Genomic DNA, 18,860 nt, shown 5'->3' with positions numbered 1-18,860 from the left:
GATTTACAGAAAAAAAAATGAACAGTAGGAAATCACTAGTTAATGGATTACATATTGTCATCTTAGAAATAATTGTTCAAGTCACAAAATTAAAGCTTGTAAAGTGGACATTCCAACAATGATACTGCAAACAGTTCTGTTCAATGATCCAATAAAACTCTGTGATATCATTTCCTATCTTATACACTTAAATATACATGCAGTTATATAGTTTGGAGCACTTTCTTTTCCTCTCTTTTGTACAATGACTATTACACATTTTGGGTTTCATTGCTCCCACGGTTCTTATTACTTTTTTGGAAGAGAGTAAAACCAAATGTGACATAACAGAACAGAATCGGTCAAGTCAAAAGGGTGGACATAATAGATAATGTAAAAACATAATACAAGGTGATCAACAAAGGTTACCATAATGCCTCCCGCTATCTCTAATAGAATTGCCTATATCATTAGTTATAATACAATTGAACAAAACAGTAAAGAACAAAACTGACAAAACCAAAACATTGGAGACATTGTAGGTCTTCAAAAGTAGATAAAAGTCAACGAGAATGGGCGTTATAATGAATCTCATTATCTTCACAGCTGATGCCTAAACTTTCGAACCTGATACTATCCAGCAAAACAGAATAGGGGAACATCAGTCAAAAACAAGATTCACCTTCACTTTTGAAGGATATTTTTATTAGCTATTGAATTCTAAGTGAATAATTTTCTTGTTAATATTTGAAAAATACCTTTAAATTCTTTTCAGCTTTCATTCTTTCAGTTTAGTATCTTCATTATACTCAAGTGCCATACGTATTTTCATTATAGTAAAATATGCAAGCACAGAACTTACCATTTTAACTATGTTTAAGTTCAGTGGCATTAGGTATATTTACAGTATTATGGAGCCATCATTACATGGTTGTCATCTATCTCTTGTGCTTCTTGTTGTCATCCTAACATAAGATAATGTAATCACTAAACATAAATTCCTGTCTCTTTTTCCTCCATCCCGTTGTTCTTTATGTCTCTATGAATCTGACTATTCTAGCTACATATCTAAGTAGAGCTGTGCAATATTTGTTCTTTTCTGCCTGTTTAAATTAGTACAATGCTTTCAAGGTTCATCCTTGAAGTGTGTGACAGAATCTCCTTCCTTTCCAAGGCTAAATCGTATTGCATTGTATATGCATGTAACATTTTATTTATCCATTAATTAATTGATGGATATGTAGGTTGTTTCCCCCTCTTAGTATTGAAACTAATATTGATGTTATCATTGATGTACAAATAACTGTTTGAGCTTCTGCTGTCATTTCTTTTGGGTGTATAATGAGAAATGGAAATACCGGATCATGCTTTCGGCTTTCCTATGAAAAGCCAGTAGTAATACTCATCTTTGTTTTCTTACACGAAGTATCATTTGGCTTACCGTTATGGCTTTTCTTTATCACTGGTTTTCAACAGTCTGTGGTGTATTTTTGTGTGATTTTCTTGGTGTTTATATTGTTTTGGATTTATTGGTTTTCTTGGATCTGTAAATTTATAGTTGTCATGAAATCTGAAAAGGTTTTGCCTGTTATTTCTTCATTAAATCTTTGTGTGCCCCCATACACATCCTTTATTGAACTACATCCCCCTAACACAGGAGACCATCTGATGTTTTCCACGTATTACCGAGGTTTTGTTTATATTTCCTACATCCTTTTTTTCTTTCTGTGCAGTGGTTTTGTGGGTTTTTGTTGCATTGTCTTTAAGATCACTGACCTTCCCTAACAATCTCTTACCTGCTAAGCCTATGCTGACACACCACCCACTCTTCACACCCAAGAAGATCGGGAGTTTTCTCTCAGCACTGGGTGTGACCTCTTGGGGGAGGGTTGATACAGGTAAAGTGAAATTTTTCTTACCTGTTTCAATACAACTGCTCTCGAGTTTGTTCTTTCCTGTGATAGTGCAACTTGTTACCTGGGTTCTGGAATTCCCATATAGGTGTTTTTGGTTCTTCTATCTCCGTCAAACCAGGTTTCTGTGGGAGAAAAAAGTCTGAGACTCCGAATACACCATGTTGCTAAGACTAATAATATTTTATTGGATATGTTACACTCTGCATGTTAAAATTGTTGAGTATGTAGATTTTGTTATTCTTTACAAGTGTTGATTTTTCTTTAGTTAGGTAGATAGGGAACAAACCTAATTATTGATCTACCAAAATTTACTGTGGGAGTACCCTTTGTTCTTGGGCTTAAAAAAATTTAGCCCCACTAATACAGCATGGTCTTTCTTGGGTAGTTGTTCAGGGAGGTTGCTGTACTCTATCAGAACTTCCTGCTTGTAACTTCTGGAATTTTTTAGCCTACTGCTTCTTGATAATTGCTTTGGAGAGTTTCATCCTAAGGATGCACTGCTTAATGTTTAGTCATGAATCAAAGTCTCTCTGTATAGATTTTTGGCGCTGTTTTTCTGTGTGACTTCTCAGACCCTCTGCCTTACGAATTCTAGGCAGCTCAGTTTCTCCAAACTTTGATTGCTGGTTCCTCAGCTTAGCAAGATCATAGCATTGTTCCTTGAGTTCCTGTGAGTGGTCTGTAAATGTCTACAGGCAACAATTCTAGGCATTTAGCCTCCTTATTTTCTCAGAGTAGCTTTCTGTTATGTTGTGTCTGAAAATGGTTGTTTTGGGTATTTTGTTCAATTTTCTGTATTTTTTCCCCCTGTAGCAAGTGTAATCCACTGTAGTTATTCCACTGTGGCAAGAAACAAGTCCTGTTTTTTGTACATTGTTACATTTTATTAGTTCGGTGCTAATTAATTATCTCTGTAGGGGTGGCTTCAACTATCAGGAATAACTTTGTGGGAGAAAAAAGACTCATAAGCATGCATGCTAGAGTGGAAATGTTGCATGAACATTCAGAATATCTTGGACATTAGTTTACAATTTTTTGAGAAGCAGTTTTGAGGGCTGGCTAATTCATTAAACAATATGACTAATAGATGTTATACCAGATGGTTTTGAATTGATGTAGCTTTTCTTTTGTAGAACTTTCAAGATTTTTAGAAGGCAGCTCACAAATTCTACTATCAAGGAAGTTTTTCCTGACCCTCTGTTCTATCTTTACTTGTTCCTTCATCACTTTGTCTTTTTTCTCTACTGACTATGAACTTGAGGGTAGGGATGATCTTAACTTTAGAACTAATGTGCTTATTACAGCTGTCGAAGAATGGATTGAATGAATGCCATCTCTTACCTCATGATAAATAGCTTAGATTTCCACTTTAGCAACCATTAAAGTTAGTTAAAGATCTCTTTTAATTATGGTAGGCTTTTTAGAGGGAAATAAAGCCATGATCTGGTCCAGTGCGTCACTTGGTCAAGATTGAAAAGAAATTCAAACTAAGATCAAAAGATTGCTTTTAAACCATGTGTAGAAGAAACTTAAATCAATGTGATACTTACTGTTGCTTTTTAAATATGTGTTTCATTTTAGGCTTTATCATTTTAAAAATCAATGATTGTTTTTGTTTATAACTTCAAATAATTATTTGCCTTTATTAGTGTTTAGAAAATATTATTTGCAAATAAAAACTGGATTGAAGTCTTCTTGAAATAGTCGTGTGAAACAAATGTGTTAAGAATTATTTCTAAGTACTTTAATCTCAGTATACTTTTCTTTACCTCCACTTCTGGTCAGCATAGTTGATGACTTCTGTTGGTATGCCATCATGGACCTCACCCCCCCCCCCAGTTGCATGCTTTCTTTTAAGGAAAAGATTTAGAAGAAAAAAATATATAGTGTCCAGTTTTCTTTTAATATTGTTACTAGGATAAACCATATGATACTGCTGACTCTTGACAAATTTTTATGTGTAGAAATAGTGTCATTCGATTCTGCCTAATAGTTGAAGAGCAAGATGGATTCTAGGGCAATTTAAGTTACCATACCTAATACTAAAGTATGTGTTATAGTTTGTGCATTAAATGATATAGGAGTCTGAAGGAATAAAAGCAATACCATGGCTCAGGATGTTTAGAAAATCGCTATAGAGTAGATTGCTAGCTGTACTCTCTAGTCAGCCTGGGAAGACTAGTAGATCCATTGACTTCATGTAGAATTTATATATGCGAGTATGTAAGTTTTTGACTACTTGAGTTTTATTCTTTTGGGCCCCTATTTCTTCTTTATGTTTTTTATTGTAGTAGGAAACATATAAAACAGAACTTTTCATTTTAACCATAATATACTTCCCTTCCATCATATTAAGTATGGTCACATCATTGTGAAACAAACAGGTCTCCAAACTTCATCTTACTAAAATGACCCGCTCTATTCATTAAAAAATAACTTCTCCATTCCCCTTTTATCCATCTCCAAAACTCTGTGCATCTTCCCAAACTAGATCTCCTTACCTGTGAACAGTCACTTCCCATTTCTGTCTCCTAGGCCATGGGCAACTGCCATTTATGGAAACTGCTTTGTTTCCATAAATTTAACTACTCTAGGTAACTCAGAGAAGTGGAATCATATAGTATGACTTTTTGTGACTGGCTTATTTCACTTAGCTTGCCATCCTCAGTATTCATCTTCGTAGCATGTAATCAGAGTTTCTTCATTTTTAAGGCTAATATTTCGATATATATAATGCCACATTTTGTTTATCCACTCATTCACTAAAAGATGCTTGAGTTACTGCCACACTTCAGTATTGTGAATAGTGTGGCTATGAATGTGGGTATACAAATACTTCTTTTAAAATTTACTTTACACATTTTTTGCTTTATTGGATAATTTGCTTATGAACTTACACAGGATTATGGTATTTTAAAAATGTTTTATTTTAAAGATAGTAAAATCTAACAAAACAAAACAGAACAAAGCCAATCAAAACAAAGCAGCAAAATTAGTAAAGAACTTCAAAGCAGGATATTATGAAAACAACAGTAGCTAACCTAGTGTATCTTATCTTCACAATAGTTATCCCTTCCATCAGATATAACAAAATCAAACCAAAACCAAAACAGAATAAAACCAATCAAAACAGAATGTTGAATAAAGCAAAACAATTAATCAGAAGAAAGGAAAAACAGTCAGAATAATATGGGCCTTCAAAGAGAAGACAGAAGGAAATCCCCCATATTTGCTACATTGCGTACTGTCATTCTGTCAAGAGATGCTCAGACCGCTGGCCCCAGGACTGCAAAATCAACCAAACAATACAAACATTTAGTTGCTTTATGTTCCTTAGTTGCTATCAACTTAGCCTGTCCTCAGAACCCACCAGTTGCTTGGGGAAGGAGGAGGGTGTGTTTGATTCTCAGCCCCTGCTGCCAGTAGGCTCACGGAAAGTGCTATCTGACTTTTCTCTTTCTGAAACCCTTACAGCTTACATGGCTTACCAGAAAGACTGGCTAGTTGGCTTCTTGTTGAATTCTCCCAGTCCCAGCTTTGCCGATTAAGGGAGGTGGGCTTTTCTCTACAAATACTTCTTAAAGACTTTAGTTTTTTAAGATATGGCCAGAAATGAGATTGCTAGGTCATATGATACTTCTATTTTTAGTTTTTGAGGAATTTCTTCATGTAGAATTTTTGACAGGTTTCATTGCTGTTGTTCCTGCTACCTGTACCTGTGAGAATTTGTTTAATATGGTAAACTTTGATGATTAAAGTAGATTTCTCTTTTACATATCTAGGGCTCATGCAGAATCTCCACCATGTGTAAACAACTCAAAGACTGACATTGGTGATAAAGGGAAGAATAAAGATGAAGGAGAAGTTTGTAATCATGAAAAAAAAGCTGCAGATACTGGTCTTGAACCTTATCCAGAAGAAAAGAAGAAGAAACGCTGTGGATTCAGAGACAGAAAAGTATGGAACAAAATCTTATAAATTAATCGGAACTGTGCCCTAAAGTAGAGTAATGCAGATCAGTTTCTTTCACTTGTAAATTATTTGTCTCTTTGCAGTTTCCCATCATGTTGTAAACCAAAGGTACTCTTGAATGTGAAGTTAAGAGGGAGTAGTTAACAGGTATAGCATTAAGTAACAAGGATTATCATAGTTTTTTCTTAGTTCTACTATTACAGCAATTCTTGCTTTTTAGATCTCAGTGCTTAGTGTTTAGTGTTATTATAGATATATTGAATCTTTGTAGTAATTCTGTGCATAATGTCAGGTTGTAAAAAGAGAATAAAATATTCTTGGAAACATAATTTCCAGAAAATTGAGTCATTTTGAGGACAGAATAAACTTCAAATGACTGTTCTAGTCCATATAATTAATATAACCTGATAATATAGTTTCACCTCAGAAAAATTTCACTTCCACTATAATAGTGCCTGTGTTCTGACATTTGAGTTCAGCAGACATGAGTCATAAACAAGCAAAAAAATGAATTTCTTAGATGTCTGTTTATTTAGACTAAAATTCAAGGAGGTGCCTTAACCTACTAAACTATAGTCTAATATTGCAACAAAATGGTGTGAATTATTTCTTTGTCGTGTGTTACACTGTATTTATTTGCAAGAGTTCCTCTGGGAAATTTAAATCTTTCTGGTTGTACATTTAGATGAAGTTATTAAATATGTCTTCACTCCTAAATCCATCTTTGATTGAAGTATATTAAACTAAAGTTATGTATCACAAGTAAGTTATTTTCAAGTGTCCTACTTTATCTATAACCATTTATTCTTTATCCCTGAGTGAATTCAAAGAAAGCACAACTTTACCTAGTGTAAGCAGTTTTGTTTGCATAGTTTGTTTTACAAAATAGCATTAAAATGACTAAGTTAACATTTTTTAACATGCTTGTATTTTCTTCTCCTAATTTCTCCTTAGCAGATGACCAGTCTCATATTTCACAGAAAAAAATTAAGTTATTAAGGCAATTTCTAAACCCCAAAGGTACAAAACCTACTTAATCTATGTCTGAAATAATTCTTATTGTAGCACTAAAGTCTCCGAGGAAAAGCTGTCTTTTCCCTGTTCAGGAACATCATTCCACATGTCATCATCTGCTCGAGAATCTATTTCATCCCCTGCTATGTCTCTTATTTTTCTCTTTTATTTTATGTGTGTACGTATCTATGTATATATGTGCATACTTTTTAGAATTCTCATATAGGAGAGAACTTGATATTTAACTTCCTGAGTCTAGCTAATTTCACTTCAGATGGTTTTTCGTTTCATCTATTTCTAGCCAATGAAACAGTTTTCATTGTCATTCAGCAGTTTCAATGTCTCTGGTTTTCTATCTAAGTCTTTGATCCATTTTACTTTGATTTTAGTACAGGGTGAGGGATGGGGTTCTACAAATGGATGTCCAATTTTCCCAGCACCATTGGTATAAGAGACTATCTTTTTTCCATCATGTTTTTGGCTCCCTTGTCAAAAATCAGATGTCTGTAGGTGAGTGGGTTTGTTTCTGTGTCTTCTGTTGGTCTACATTTCTATTTTTGTTCCAGTAACATGTTGTTTTTATTTCTCTGGTTTAACAATATAACTTGAAGTCTGGGTTGATATTAGTCTTTTTTCTTCTGGTTGCTTTAGCTATACGGGTCTTTTCTGATTCCAAAAGAAATTCAGGATTGCTTTTTCTAGTTCTGTGAAAAGTTTTAAATAACATCTAGTAGCCCATTTAAGTTCAAGAGTTTGATCCATTTTTCAAAGAAACCACTTCTCAAAATGCTCTGTGTATGTGTTTTATGGGTGAATTAAAACATCCTTATTTCTTAAGCACTGACCTCTTACTATTCAGTTCTTTCTTATTTAGCCAAAATTTTGCCTGTGACTGTATCCATGTCTCTACTTCTGCTATTCAGTATCACATAGAATATCTGAATTTAAAAAATAATTGTTTTACTCTCTAAGAAACCATAGATATAGGATACCATAAAGTAATTTTATTTTTAAAAAATACTATGTTAATGGATATGTCTGTGATACATAATAATTGCATTCATTTTGAGAAATTGGTGCATACATGTGTTTGTCATATTAGCATTTTCAATACTCTTTTCTTCTCCTTCCTACTTACCCTTCTCCCAGTTTCCTTTGATTCCCTTTCCCATTGCCAAGAAGTATATCTTCCTGTTTTCTGCTCTTTTATTTAATTCTTTAATTTATTTACATATTAGATTTCTTGTAAAAAAAATTGATAATTTTCTGTGACTGCCTTGTTTTACTTAATATCATAATTTCAAGGTCTATCCATTTTTCTTCAGACTACTCAGATTGGTTTTTCTTTGTGGCTAAATAATACCCTATACTGAATTTTTTGTAGGGGAGGTATTATTTTTATGTACATAAAATTCAGCAGTATATATTTCACCCAATTTAGTAGCAATTCTTATCTGTTGTCTTTTTCAGTTTGGCAGTGTGAGGCATGGATTTTGGGTCCAGGACATTGCTTCCTAATGACAGAAGAGCTCACTTTATCTCTTGTAATTGGTACCAACCAGTAGTTTCACCAGCTAAGCCAGAGCACCATTGGGCTCAGAGTTAATCTGGGCAAAGGCGATGGTGGTACTGATCCTTCTTTCCTATGCACCAGACATCCCAGCGTGGCCTTCCTGTGATAGATTAGAGAACCTCCACTTGTGTGACAGAGAGTAGGCAGGAAGACAGGCAGGCGATGAGGATCCATGTCAAATGCAGCCACCTCAGATGAACCTTCTTATTCTTCACCAGGATGATATTAACAGTGTTAACTGTGCTTGAAGGATGGTTACCGCTTCTCAGTGACATCTGTTTTGCTGGCAGCTTTCTTCTCAGTGCAGGTCAGCATTCTCTGCCTCTTCTTTGGTTTTGTCTCTGGTTTGTACTTGTGGGCCAAGCTAGTTGCTGTTTGACGGTCCATGACATGAGTGAACTGGTTAATTGCAGGAAGCACTTTAAATCTCTTAAACATAGCCCTTTGCCACTACAGTTGGATATGGCAGAGCCATTGAAGTCCCTTTTGGACTGGATGTCCTGTTTCATGCCAAAATTATTAGGCCTTTTCTCAAACAAAAGATTTACCAGTGTGGTCTCTAGCTTCATTATGACAGCAATGCTGGCACGAAAACTACCTTCTTCCCCTTGGCCTTCTTTCCTTTCGGCGTGTAGGAGGCTAGAAGAGAGAGAGCTCTGCTTGCTTGCTCTGCCCAGATGACTGTCCATGGATACACAGCTTAGTGCAACCTGTTTCAATTATTCCATTTTCTTTTGGTTGGTGCTAGGAATTAAATCTAGGGCCTCCAACACACTACACATGCACTGTACTGTTGAGCTGTACCCTCAGCCTGATGATATGTCTTTTATTTCTCTTCTGTATAAGTGACAGAATCCAGGCCATTTAACTTTTAAAAGTTTTCTGAGGTCGGAATGTTACTGATGGTTATTCTTGGTGCGAATCACTGTTTCTCTGTTGCTCGTGTTACTTGAACAATGGCAGCTGAATTTTTAGCTCAAGTAGACCCAGATTTGAGTTTCAAGACTAGGTATAATATTTTCTTTTCATTAGGGAACATCTGATGTCTAGTTACTTTTCTGTTTGTCATATTAGCAACTATGAATGTTCAGTGCCTAGATCTGTTAATTCATTGTGGTTGCTTAAAATGTTGATATTTGAATATTATAAAATTTTAATTTATTGACACTTTATAAAGAATTTTATTCTTCATCTCCTACAGCTACACTTTGGCTACTCATTGGTGCAGTTCACACAGGAAAAATAAAGCCTGAATTTGATCCATTTAAGTTTGGGAGTTTTATTGAAGATGTGTCTTAGCATATTTAATGATCCTTAAGAAAGTTTGATCAATGATTGAACTATCTTAATTCTTAGTAAATTTTTTTCTCTTAACATTCCTAAATCTTCAGCAGTTTATTTCTGCTTTAGATCTTTGTCATTTTGGATGCTGTTGCATTTCATTTAGTGCTTAAAAGGAGCCAGCTCCATATCATTGGGTATGAATGATCTTCAAGATGTAATGTGAAGTATAAAAAAAGTAAATATGTACTATGTACCACATACAAAATTTTGCCAGTATGAGAGTACCTATTCTATTTGCTTGGCCCATTGTTTCAAAATAAAGCTTTGTCTATAGCAAATTGTATATATAAGGCCTAAATTGTGATCAAATTAATAACATTTAACAACACACTTTTTTATTTTAAAGAGAATAAAACAAAAGAGAACAAAAACAGAACAAAACAATATAAGTGACACAGGATTTCAGAGCAACAGGAGATCAGCAGTGGCTACCATCATATCTCTTGTTATCGTCTAAATAGTTAGCAACATAATTTAACAGCTCTTATTACAATCAAGGAATCTGACTTTCAGTCTTAAATTCCCTGACTTTTATGCTATTACCTGTCAATTTTATATGATGTACTTTAATTCACAAAGCCCTCTATCAGTAGTTACCATTTATATATCTTTCCATTCCAACCTCAAGCGCTCTATCACTCTCTTTCTTTCTGGTGTTTTTTGTTGTTGTGTTTTATTTTTGTTTTTTGAATATAGGGGCTCACTGTTTAACTCACATTGGCCTTGAATGCACCATATAGTTAGCCTTGAACTGACAGCAATCCTCATGCTTCAGCCTCCTGATTTCTGGGATTAAAAATGTGCACCACCACACCTGACTGGTGTTGCTATCATTTAAAGGAAATACAAGAATATAAATGGCTTAGAAAGATATTTCTCCCATAGCCAGTATTACCTTACAAATAGTTGTAGTCTAATCTAAAATGCCTTTGATACTATACTTATTGCTCAGTCTCAATAAGGGGGGGTTGAGGGGTTGAGAAGCTCCTTATTGTGTTTGCCACATGCTCAATCTTTTGATAAAGGCTCCTTTGAAATCTATTCAGATTTTAACGCAAGTTAGCACTGAATTCTTGTCATGTGCAGTTCTAAATGAGGAGTCCTTTCTCAATTGCTAAAAGTGCATATGGCAGTAGAATTAAGACAATTGTAAAACAGCTGCTGCCAGTGACCCCCCCGAGTGACATCTAGCCAAGACTGGCAGTTACAGTAATTTTTATGTTAATGTGGCAAATTAAAAACTTTAATCACTTTTTAAAATATTAGTGAGTTCCTTTATAAACATGGGGCCAATGAGTTTTTAGGTTTGATTGCCATGGTATATTTTCTAGCTAGTTATTTATAAGATATATTTATTATTGGCTATCTCAATATAAAATTCAAGTATAAGAAAAATTTTCACCAAAATATGTGATTGGCATCATGCTTTATGTTGCATGCTCAGAATGGGGACTTGTGTGTCAGATAAGGATCTGAGCAACCACGTTAACATGACACACTTTTACTAAATATACTTTTCTTCAAACATTTTTCTGTGCGCTTTCCAACTCCACTCCCTTCTAAATATACTGTATGTAAAGAATTTCTGGCAGTTTATTTTTTAGTCATAGTCTTGCTTCAGATCTATTAATAATTGAGTTTCCATGATACATAATTTTATCTTTCTATGCCATCATTTAATGTACTTTGTTTTTGAAGGCCTGCCGACTATTCAATCTTATGGAATCTCAAGTCTGTTTTGTTTTAGGATTCAAGAAATTGAACAGAACTAAGAACTGTAAAGTTAATCTCTTTTTTTAAAAGATGGTATTTAAGAACTGTAAGCTACTCAACATACTATTGTACCTGGTTATGGAGACCTTCTAAATTCTTTTAATAACATTTTTAAATTTTGCTAACTTTTAATTACTTAAGAAATTAGAATCCAAGTGAGTTGTTCTTGCCTGTATTTAATGTAAGTTCCAGCAAAGAAAGGCAGGAAGGAAGGAAAGAAAGGGGGAAGAAAGGGGAGAGGAGGGAAAAGCAGAGAAGAGGAGGGGAGGAAACAGAAGGAAAGGGAAAAGGAATTAGAATTCTTTAAGAAAGGAGTCCTAAACAAAATTGTATCATCATTGTGCCAGTTGACATATAAATGGCATATTGCAAAAAAAGAAAATTCAAGCTTTTTTTGAAGTTTATTTATAGTATAGAAATACAATTATAGAAAAGATATAAATGAAAAATACATGACATGAAAAATATATGAGAATTTATGAGTATTCATGAAGAGAGTGTATGAGCATTATTTAATATAGTAACACTCTTGGAATTTCTAATTTTAGGTGATGGAATATGAGAATAGAATTCGAGCCTACTCCACACCAGACAAAATCTTCCGATATTTTGCCACCTTGAAAATAATCAATGAGCCTGGTGAAACAGAAGTGTTTATGACTCCACAAGATTTTGTGCGATCCATTACACCCAATGAAAAACAACCAGAACGTAAGATGTTAAAGTAAAATATAAGAGACTATTCTAGCTTTTTTGCTTTCCATATGTTGCCTGAATTGTATTGGTCTATGCAATAATTACATTCACTGTGCTACCTTTGATAATTAAGCATTGTACTAAGCCATAGGAGTACAAACAGGAGCCTGAAGCCAGGCCAGTGTGGCAGGGGTCAGGACCAGTCAAGAGATCCATGATCCTGGGGGTGAAATTCATCACTGTAGTGAGAATGTACCTGTATAAGGTGTTATGCAGAAATCCTGTAGCAGTGAAAAAGAGGATACATGTAGCTCAATCTGGAAGATGTGAATTTGAAGAATGCTTTCTACACAGTATGCCTTCATGTGAATAAAATTTAGTCAAGCAAAGAACTGTAAAAAGGATGTCTTCTTTAGAAGAAACAGCCTGTGTAAACAAGATTTGTGGACAGAAAATAAATGACTTCAAATTAAAAGTAACAATTTAACAATATATTTGCATAGAAAAATGATAGAGTAGGGGCGCTCCAGGATTCAGGTCTTCTACTGAAACAACCATTAAGTTGACAAAATAGACCAGGATCAATTTTTTTTCCAATCTAATTAGCATACAGCCAGGGCAACACTTAGTGGAAAAAGAGTCTCCTAAATTTTGGCGATTGGTACTTTTGCCTACTGTGCCCTATTTTCCAGCTTAGCAGCAGCCATCTGGTCAGTAGCTATATTGCTGGTGTGGCTCACTGTTTGGGAGGCAGAGCTGTGGGAAAGGGAGGTGGGCAGTATTGACCTTGTTTGCAAAAATTATTGTTGTACAACCTGACTTTTCTAGTACTAAGTAGTGCAAAGGCTTGCCTTTGCTTCATCTGTCTAGGCTTTTAGTAGCGTCTCATCTGTCATCTACCAAAAATAATTTAAAACATGCAGTATACTATCTGTAGTCACCCAGGCCATGGACAGCAGATAGGACAAGCAGGAGACAGATTAAAAGGCCCCAGAAGGGTGAGCATCAGGAGGAAGAACACATGGAGAAACTTTTTATTGTTATGTATTTATTTTTCAAGAGTGCAGATCTACTTTGTTTACTGTCATTAGTTTAAATACTTGAAGAATATAAGCATCATGCAGATTATGCATCCAGTAGCCTTAGAAGGAAGGTTGATATGAACCAAAACACTATTCTAAGCACACGAGTTACCTTTCCCTGTGTTACTGTGGTGTTGCTTGGTTTGCTGCCAGGAAATCATGATGTTATTTTTTGCTTGTGCAGATAGAGTTTAGTTCTATCTCCAGCCTAAGCATCTTCAATTTTAAGACTAGATGTGTGTTCCTTCTGGTTCCAGGCACCCTGCTTATAGCTGGAAAAAAAAAAAAAAAAAAAAAAGAAACAAAAAAGGTCTGTTCCACAATCTTCCAGACACATTGATGTTTTAGAAATCCTGGTCTCAGCAGGCTTCTATAGGCTGTGAGATGGTGGAAAGAGTGGTGGGACAGAGGTATGGAGGGTTATCATACAAACTGAGGAATCTAAGTGCAGCTTGCATACAATAGTACACATAATTGGTGAAGACTTGAAAGTTACAGCAGAGTTATAGATGGTCTGATTAAACTTTGAATCTGAGCTCAGGGCCAGTCTGCAAACACTGGCAGAAGTTTTGTTTGTTTTTCATTCTTTTTAGTTCCAGCATTTAAGGAAATCTTTATCCATTGACTTGCTTACTCTTCACATAATAGAACAACTATGCAGATGACACATGGTAAGAAATGCAATTGTTTAGAAAAGTCACTAAGCCAGGTGCAGTGACACATGCCTGTGACCCGGCTACTCAGGAGACGGAGGCAAAAGTAACACAAGTTTGAGGCCAGCCTGGACAAGTTAGGAAGACTTAGTCTAAAAATAAAACTTTTGAAAAGAGCTCAGTAATAGAGCACTTGCTTAGCATTTACAAAGCTCTGGGTTTAATTCCCAGTCAAAATAAAACACACATGACTACAGTCCTCAACAAGCAACAACGCCAAACCCCAAAGCATAGGTTAATATTCACAATGCCCAGTTTTTAATAAAATACACAATATATATGCTGCTGAAACAAGCACAAAAATATACAATATAGTATTCAGAATTGTCAGTTTTTAATAAGATATTAAATCAACAACAAGAATATTGAACTATTAATTGATTGAGAACAAAAAAGTATGACAGAAGCCATCCCTGAGGGTAGGATGCCTCGCAGTGTAATAGCACACATATAATCAGAGTTCCGGAAGGAGAAACTAGTATTCCTAGATTAACAGAAACTTAGATAGTTTTTTGCTTGTTGTCATTACTTACATGAAAAGCTAAAGAGAGTGCTTTAGGTTGAAATAGAAGGATATTGGACTGTCACTTGAAGTTACATAAAGAAATACAAAATACTAAACACCAGTGACAGAACTTCACAAGTAAATATAAGAGCCATGACAGGGTAAGTATGCCCATAATCCATAATCCAAAATGTTCCAGAGAAACCTTTTTTTTTTTTTTGTGCCAACATGATGTCATAAGTGGAATATTCTACATTTGACCTGTTCTCATAATCAAAATGCAGGTGAACTAAACATGTTGTATGAAATTAACTTTAGGCTGTATGTACAAGGTGCATATAAAACATAAGTGAACTGGATGCATGTGATGCTCATCCTATACTTTCCTCTTTACTGTGTTCAGTGATAAATTTTGATACACAAACTATGCTTTCTCAGGTAGTTCAAGGAGAATTCAGCCCTGATTGTCCACAGTGATAATCAGCTCAGTGAAATGCTCTTTAATTAGCTTTCTCTCATCCCACTTCACTTTCCTCAGTTCTACACTGATCTCTTCCTTTTTAAGAATTCTAGGCTAAGCATCATGTGTTTGTGAAAGAACGTAGGTCATTTATAGTGTAGAATTATCTACATCCTAGATTTTATGAATTGCTTCCCTGTGATGTTCTTCTATCCTTTGTATTTCACACATGCAGAAAGTATTTAAAAATCACCTGTTAAAAAGCTACCAACATGATAACTCTCTGAATATTGAGAGCATTTTATTCTTCTTTTATGTTCCTTTATTTTCTACTAGACATCGTATATATCCATTCAATGTGTGAACTGATTATGGATTCAGGGATATAGTAATTAATTCTTGCTACCATCGACTAACCCATCTTTTATAATAAAAGTTTTAAGTTATAACAGTTAATTATACTGAAACATAGATTTAGACCCCTTTAAGTTTGTTTCAGCACTTTGTTTTGTGAGATGTAGAAGAAAGTAAAGGAGGCTTGATACAGAGAAAAAAAGATTGCAGAATATCTTCCTACTTTTTATGACAGTAAAATATATTTATTCCTTAAAAATAAACTAGTTCAAGGGGCTGGGGATTTAGCTCAGCGGCATAAGCACCTGCCTTATAAGCAGGCGGTTGTGAGTTTGATCCCTGGTACCAATAAAAATAAATAAATAAACTAGTTCAGATACAATCTCATTTTTATCAGTACCTTTAAAGAAGAATAAATTTTGTTTCCAATAAGACAGTGAAAATGAGGTAAGACTTTAGACAGATCACTAAAGATTATTTTGTCATTTAAAGAATGTTATTTTTGTCCTTTTAGAAATCAATATATATTCTGATGCTTTCATATATTCTGGCATCTGACTTTGTCATGTTTTGTTTTATAATTTTCTTTTATGGTACTTGGGATAAAAACTTAGATCTTAGCACATGTTATGCAAGTGCTTAACCACTGAACTTTATCTCCATCTCTTTTTAAATTTTACTTTGAGGTGGGGTTTTATTAAATGGTCTAGGATGTAATCCTATTGCCTTAGCCTGCTTGGTAGTTGAGATTACAGGCATATGTTATTGTACTGGCTCCTGGCCTTATTCTTTTAATTATTGAAAGACCTGTTACATAAACAGAAGTTACTAAATGTCTAATATGCCAAATACATTCCAGTTTTCATAAAAAGTCAGAATAATGAATAATTTTCTTCTGACATGATAATCGTGAGGGGACATTCTAATATATTAAAATGAAATTCAATGGGAAATTGGCTTCATTTTCATTTACTCCTTAGCAAGAATTCCCATAAATGTTGATACAGCAAAAGTAAAGTATGTATTACTCTTACATGAATTGAAATAAAGAGTTTTGCTGTAGATTTTTTATAGTTTAAATTTATCATCATATGCCTGGACTATAGCCAGTAGCTCATATTTCAACTTTGTTTTGTCATGACTTCACACATACTGTATCCCAGGATACTCAACAGATCTAAATTTGTACGTTTTAGTTTTAGAACTGTTCAAAAATAGTGATGAAGCATAGACTATGTGAAACTCTAAAATTAAGCAGTTTCAAAATGAATAGCAATCTGATGATTTTGAAAGTGAAAAGTTGACTAGGAATACCGCTGTATTGTAGAGTAGCCATGGTTAAAAAGAAAACACATTAAAGGTAAAAAAAAAATTTGTGTGTGTGACTTGAACATGTCTTATTTCCCTTTCTGTAAAGTGTGTGTGGCATTGCCATCCTGGGTACGGTGAATTAGGCAGTTGCTTCAATATAGATTTTGAGTGACTATCACTGTTAGAGTAACCAGTTGTGCATATCCAGGCAGTGATTTATTTAGATAACTAGTAACAACAGAGAAAGCCTTATACGTTCCATGTGCGAAAGCTTGAACTTGCTCAGAGCAAAGCATACCTATTGCAGAGAGAATCTTTGTTTCCTCCCCACCATATCCGTCTGTTTGAGCCTGTTCACCTTGATGTGATTTTATCTACATAGGTGAAAATAAAAAAGGATGCAAAAAGAGGGAATCATATCTTACTGTAATTTAGCTCTCCTGAACCCCATATTCTCTCTAGATGACCTTTCATGCATTTAATGATAGTTTTAACCTAAAGTATCATTAGTTAGTGACACACAAGTTTGTACTTGATTTAGTAGTACAGTGAATATATTTTAAAGATATTTCCACCAACATCTTTGCCACTTATCTACTGTGTTCTACTTTTATTTTGGCTTTTTTGTCTTGCTGTTCTGTTAGACTAGAGAGAGGTTGGCCACTGTAACTAACAGCCTGTTTCTGCATAACGAATGAACAGAGAATGGTTTGTACATTTGTAAATGAGTAGGGGAAAATGACAGGAATAATATTTTGTGACACCTAAAATTATATGAAATTTAATTTTCAGTATTCCTAAAAAGTTTTATGGACATACATATGCTCATTTATGTGTGGCAGCTTTTGAGCAAACAAACCACTAAGCTGTTGGAACAGAAATTATATATGGCCTGTAAACGTGAATTCTTTACTTTCTGTTCTTTTGCTGAAGAAATTTTCTGTGACTTGCATAGAACATTATATAGGAATTAATACATGTACTACTATATTTACATGGAATATGTGTCACACCATTCTTTTTTCCAAAAATTAATGTGTGATGTTTCTACTGTGAGAGTTCTGAAATCTAAGCACCTTCAAAACAGTGCCCGCCCCCCCCCCCCCGCCCGCTGGAGGGGGTTGAGACAGGGTCTTGCTGAGTAGTTCAGGCTGGTCTAGAACTCACAGAAATCCTCTTGCCTCAGCCTCTAGAATACTGGGATTACAGACTATACCACCACACCCAACAGCAGTGTTGTTTTAGACATTAACTGATGTGCCTTAAAACAGGACAGCAAAGTTTTTCTGAGACCAGATGGTAAATAGTTAAGGCTCAGCAGACTGGAGGCAAAATAGTAAACACTGGGCTTAGCTCTGAGGCTAGAAAATTAAAGAAAAGGAAAGAACCATGGAATGGATTTGACCTGAGGACTATTATTTGACCAGTCCTGTTCTATGTACTTGTTAGGAGGACTGAATAAAATGCTAATATACATTAAAAACTGTATCTAAAACAAAGCACTCAGTGTTAGCTCCCTCTGTTACTGTTGTACTTGCTGATACACAAGATTTACAAGCATGTGATGAAGATAATCTAAGGGGATTAAAATAATATGAATTGAAGCCAAATGGATCAAACTAAATTAATTTTTTTTCAAATCCATTTTATTTCAAGGATAAAAAGGAAAAAAAAGTTAGTCCAGGGTGTATTGTCATAGTGACAACAGAAGTGCAAGAAGCAAGCCAACCTTCCGAAAGCCACTTTAGGGATACTCAAATCCTAAGTGGCGATATCCCACTGGCCAAAGCAAGTCATACAATAGACCTGAAGTCAAGGACCTTTCTCGTGGAGGTCAAGGGGAAGGAAATGAGTATTTGAGAACAATAATCTACCATGCCAGTACTGCACTTGCCTAAGTCTCTTCTTATGTATTTGCAAGATTTTCAGCTTATACCTGGAAATGGACTTGCTGGCGTCCTTCCTCTTCACATTTGCTAGACATTGCCAAACTTTTTTCCAGAGTAGATACAATAATTTATGTGTTGTATTTTCCAAGAATATATGAGACTCTCTTTCTCTGCATTCCTGTTGTAATTTGGTATTATCAGACTTAAACTTTTAGGAAACTGATGTGAATAAATTATTGTATCTTTCTTTGTGGTTTTATTTTGTATTTTACTAACAAC

The 18,860-nt window shown here is 34.8% G+C and overlaps 1 protein-coding gene across 2 annotated transcripts in view; it reads left to right on the top strand.

Annotated features, from left to right (window-relative positions):
• Positions 1-18,860, top strand: part of Micu1 (mitochondrial calcium uptake 1) — a 224,095-nt gene that overhangs the window by 73,743 nt on the left and 131,492 nt on the right. For both annotated transcript variants that reach the window (XM_013156817.3, XM_063238651.1), the window contains exons 3-4: positions 5,678-5,852; positions 12,120-12,282. In XM_013156817.3, the coding sequence (XP_013012271.1) occupies positions 5,678-5,852; positions 12,120-12,282 (338 nt within the window). The remainder of the gene's footprint in view (positions 1-5,677; positions 5,853-12,119; positions 12,283-18,860) is intronic.

This window comes from Cavia porcellus, unplaced genomic scaffold (genome assembly GCF_034190915.1).
Source record: "Cavia porcellus strain 051 isolate PalLab524CR breed Dunkin Hartley unplaced genomic scaffold, mCavPor4.1 scaffold_28, whole genome shotgun sequence".
In the NCBI taxonomy this organism is placed as follows: Eukaryota; Metazoa; Chordata; class Mammalia; order Rodentia; family Caviidae; genus Cavia; species Cavia porcellus.
This window is presented reverse-complemented; position numbering and strand designations above follow the sequence as displayed.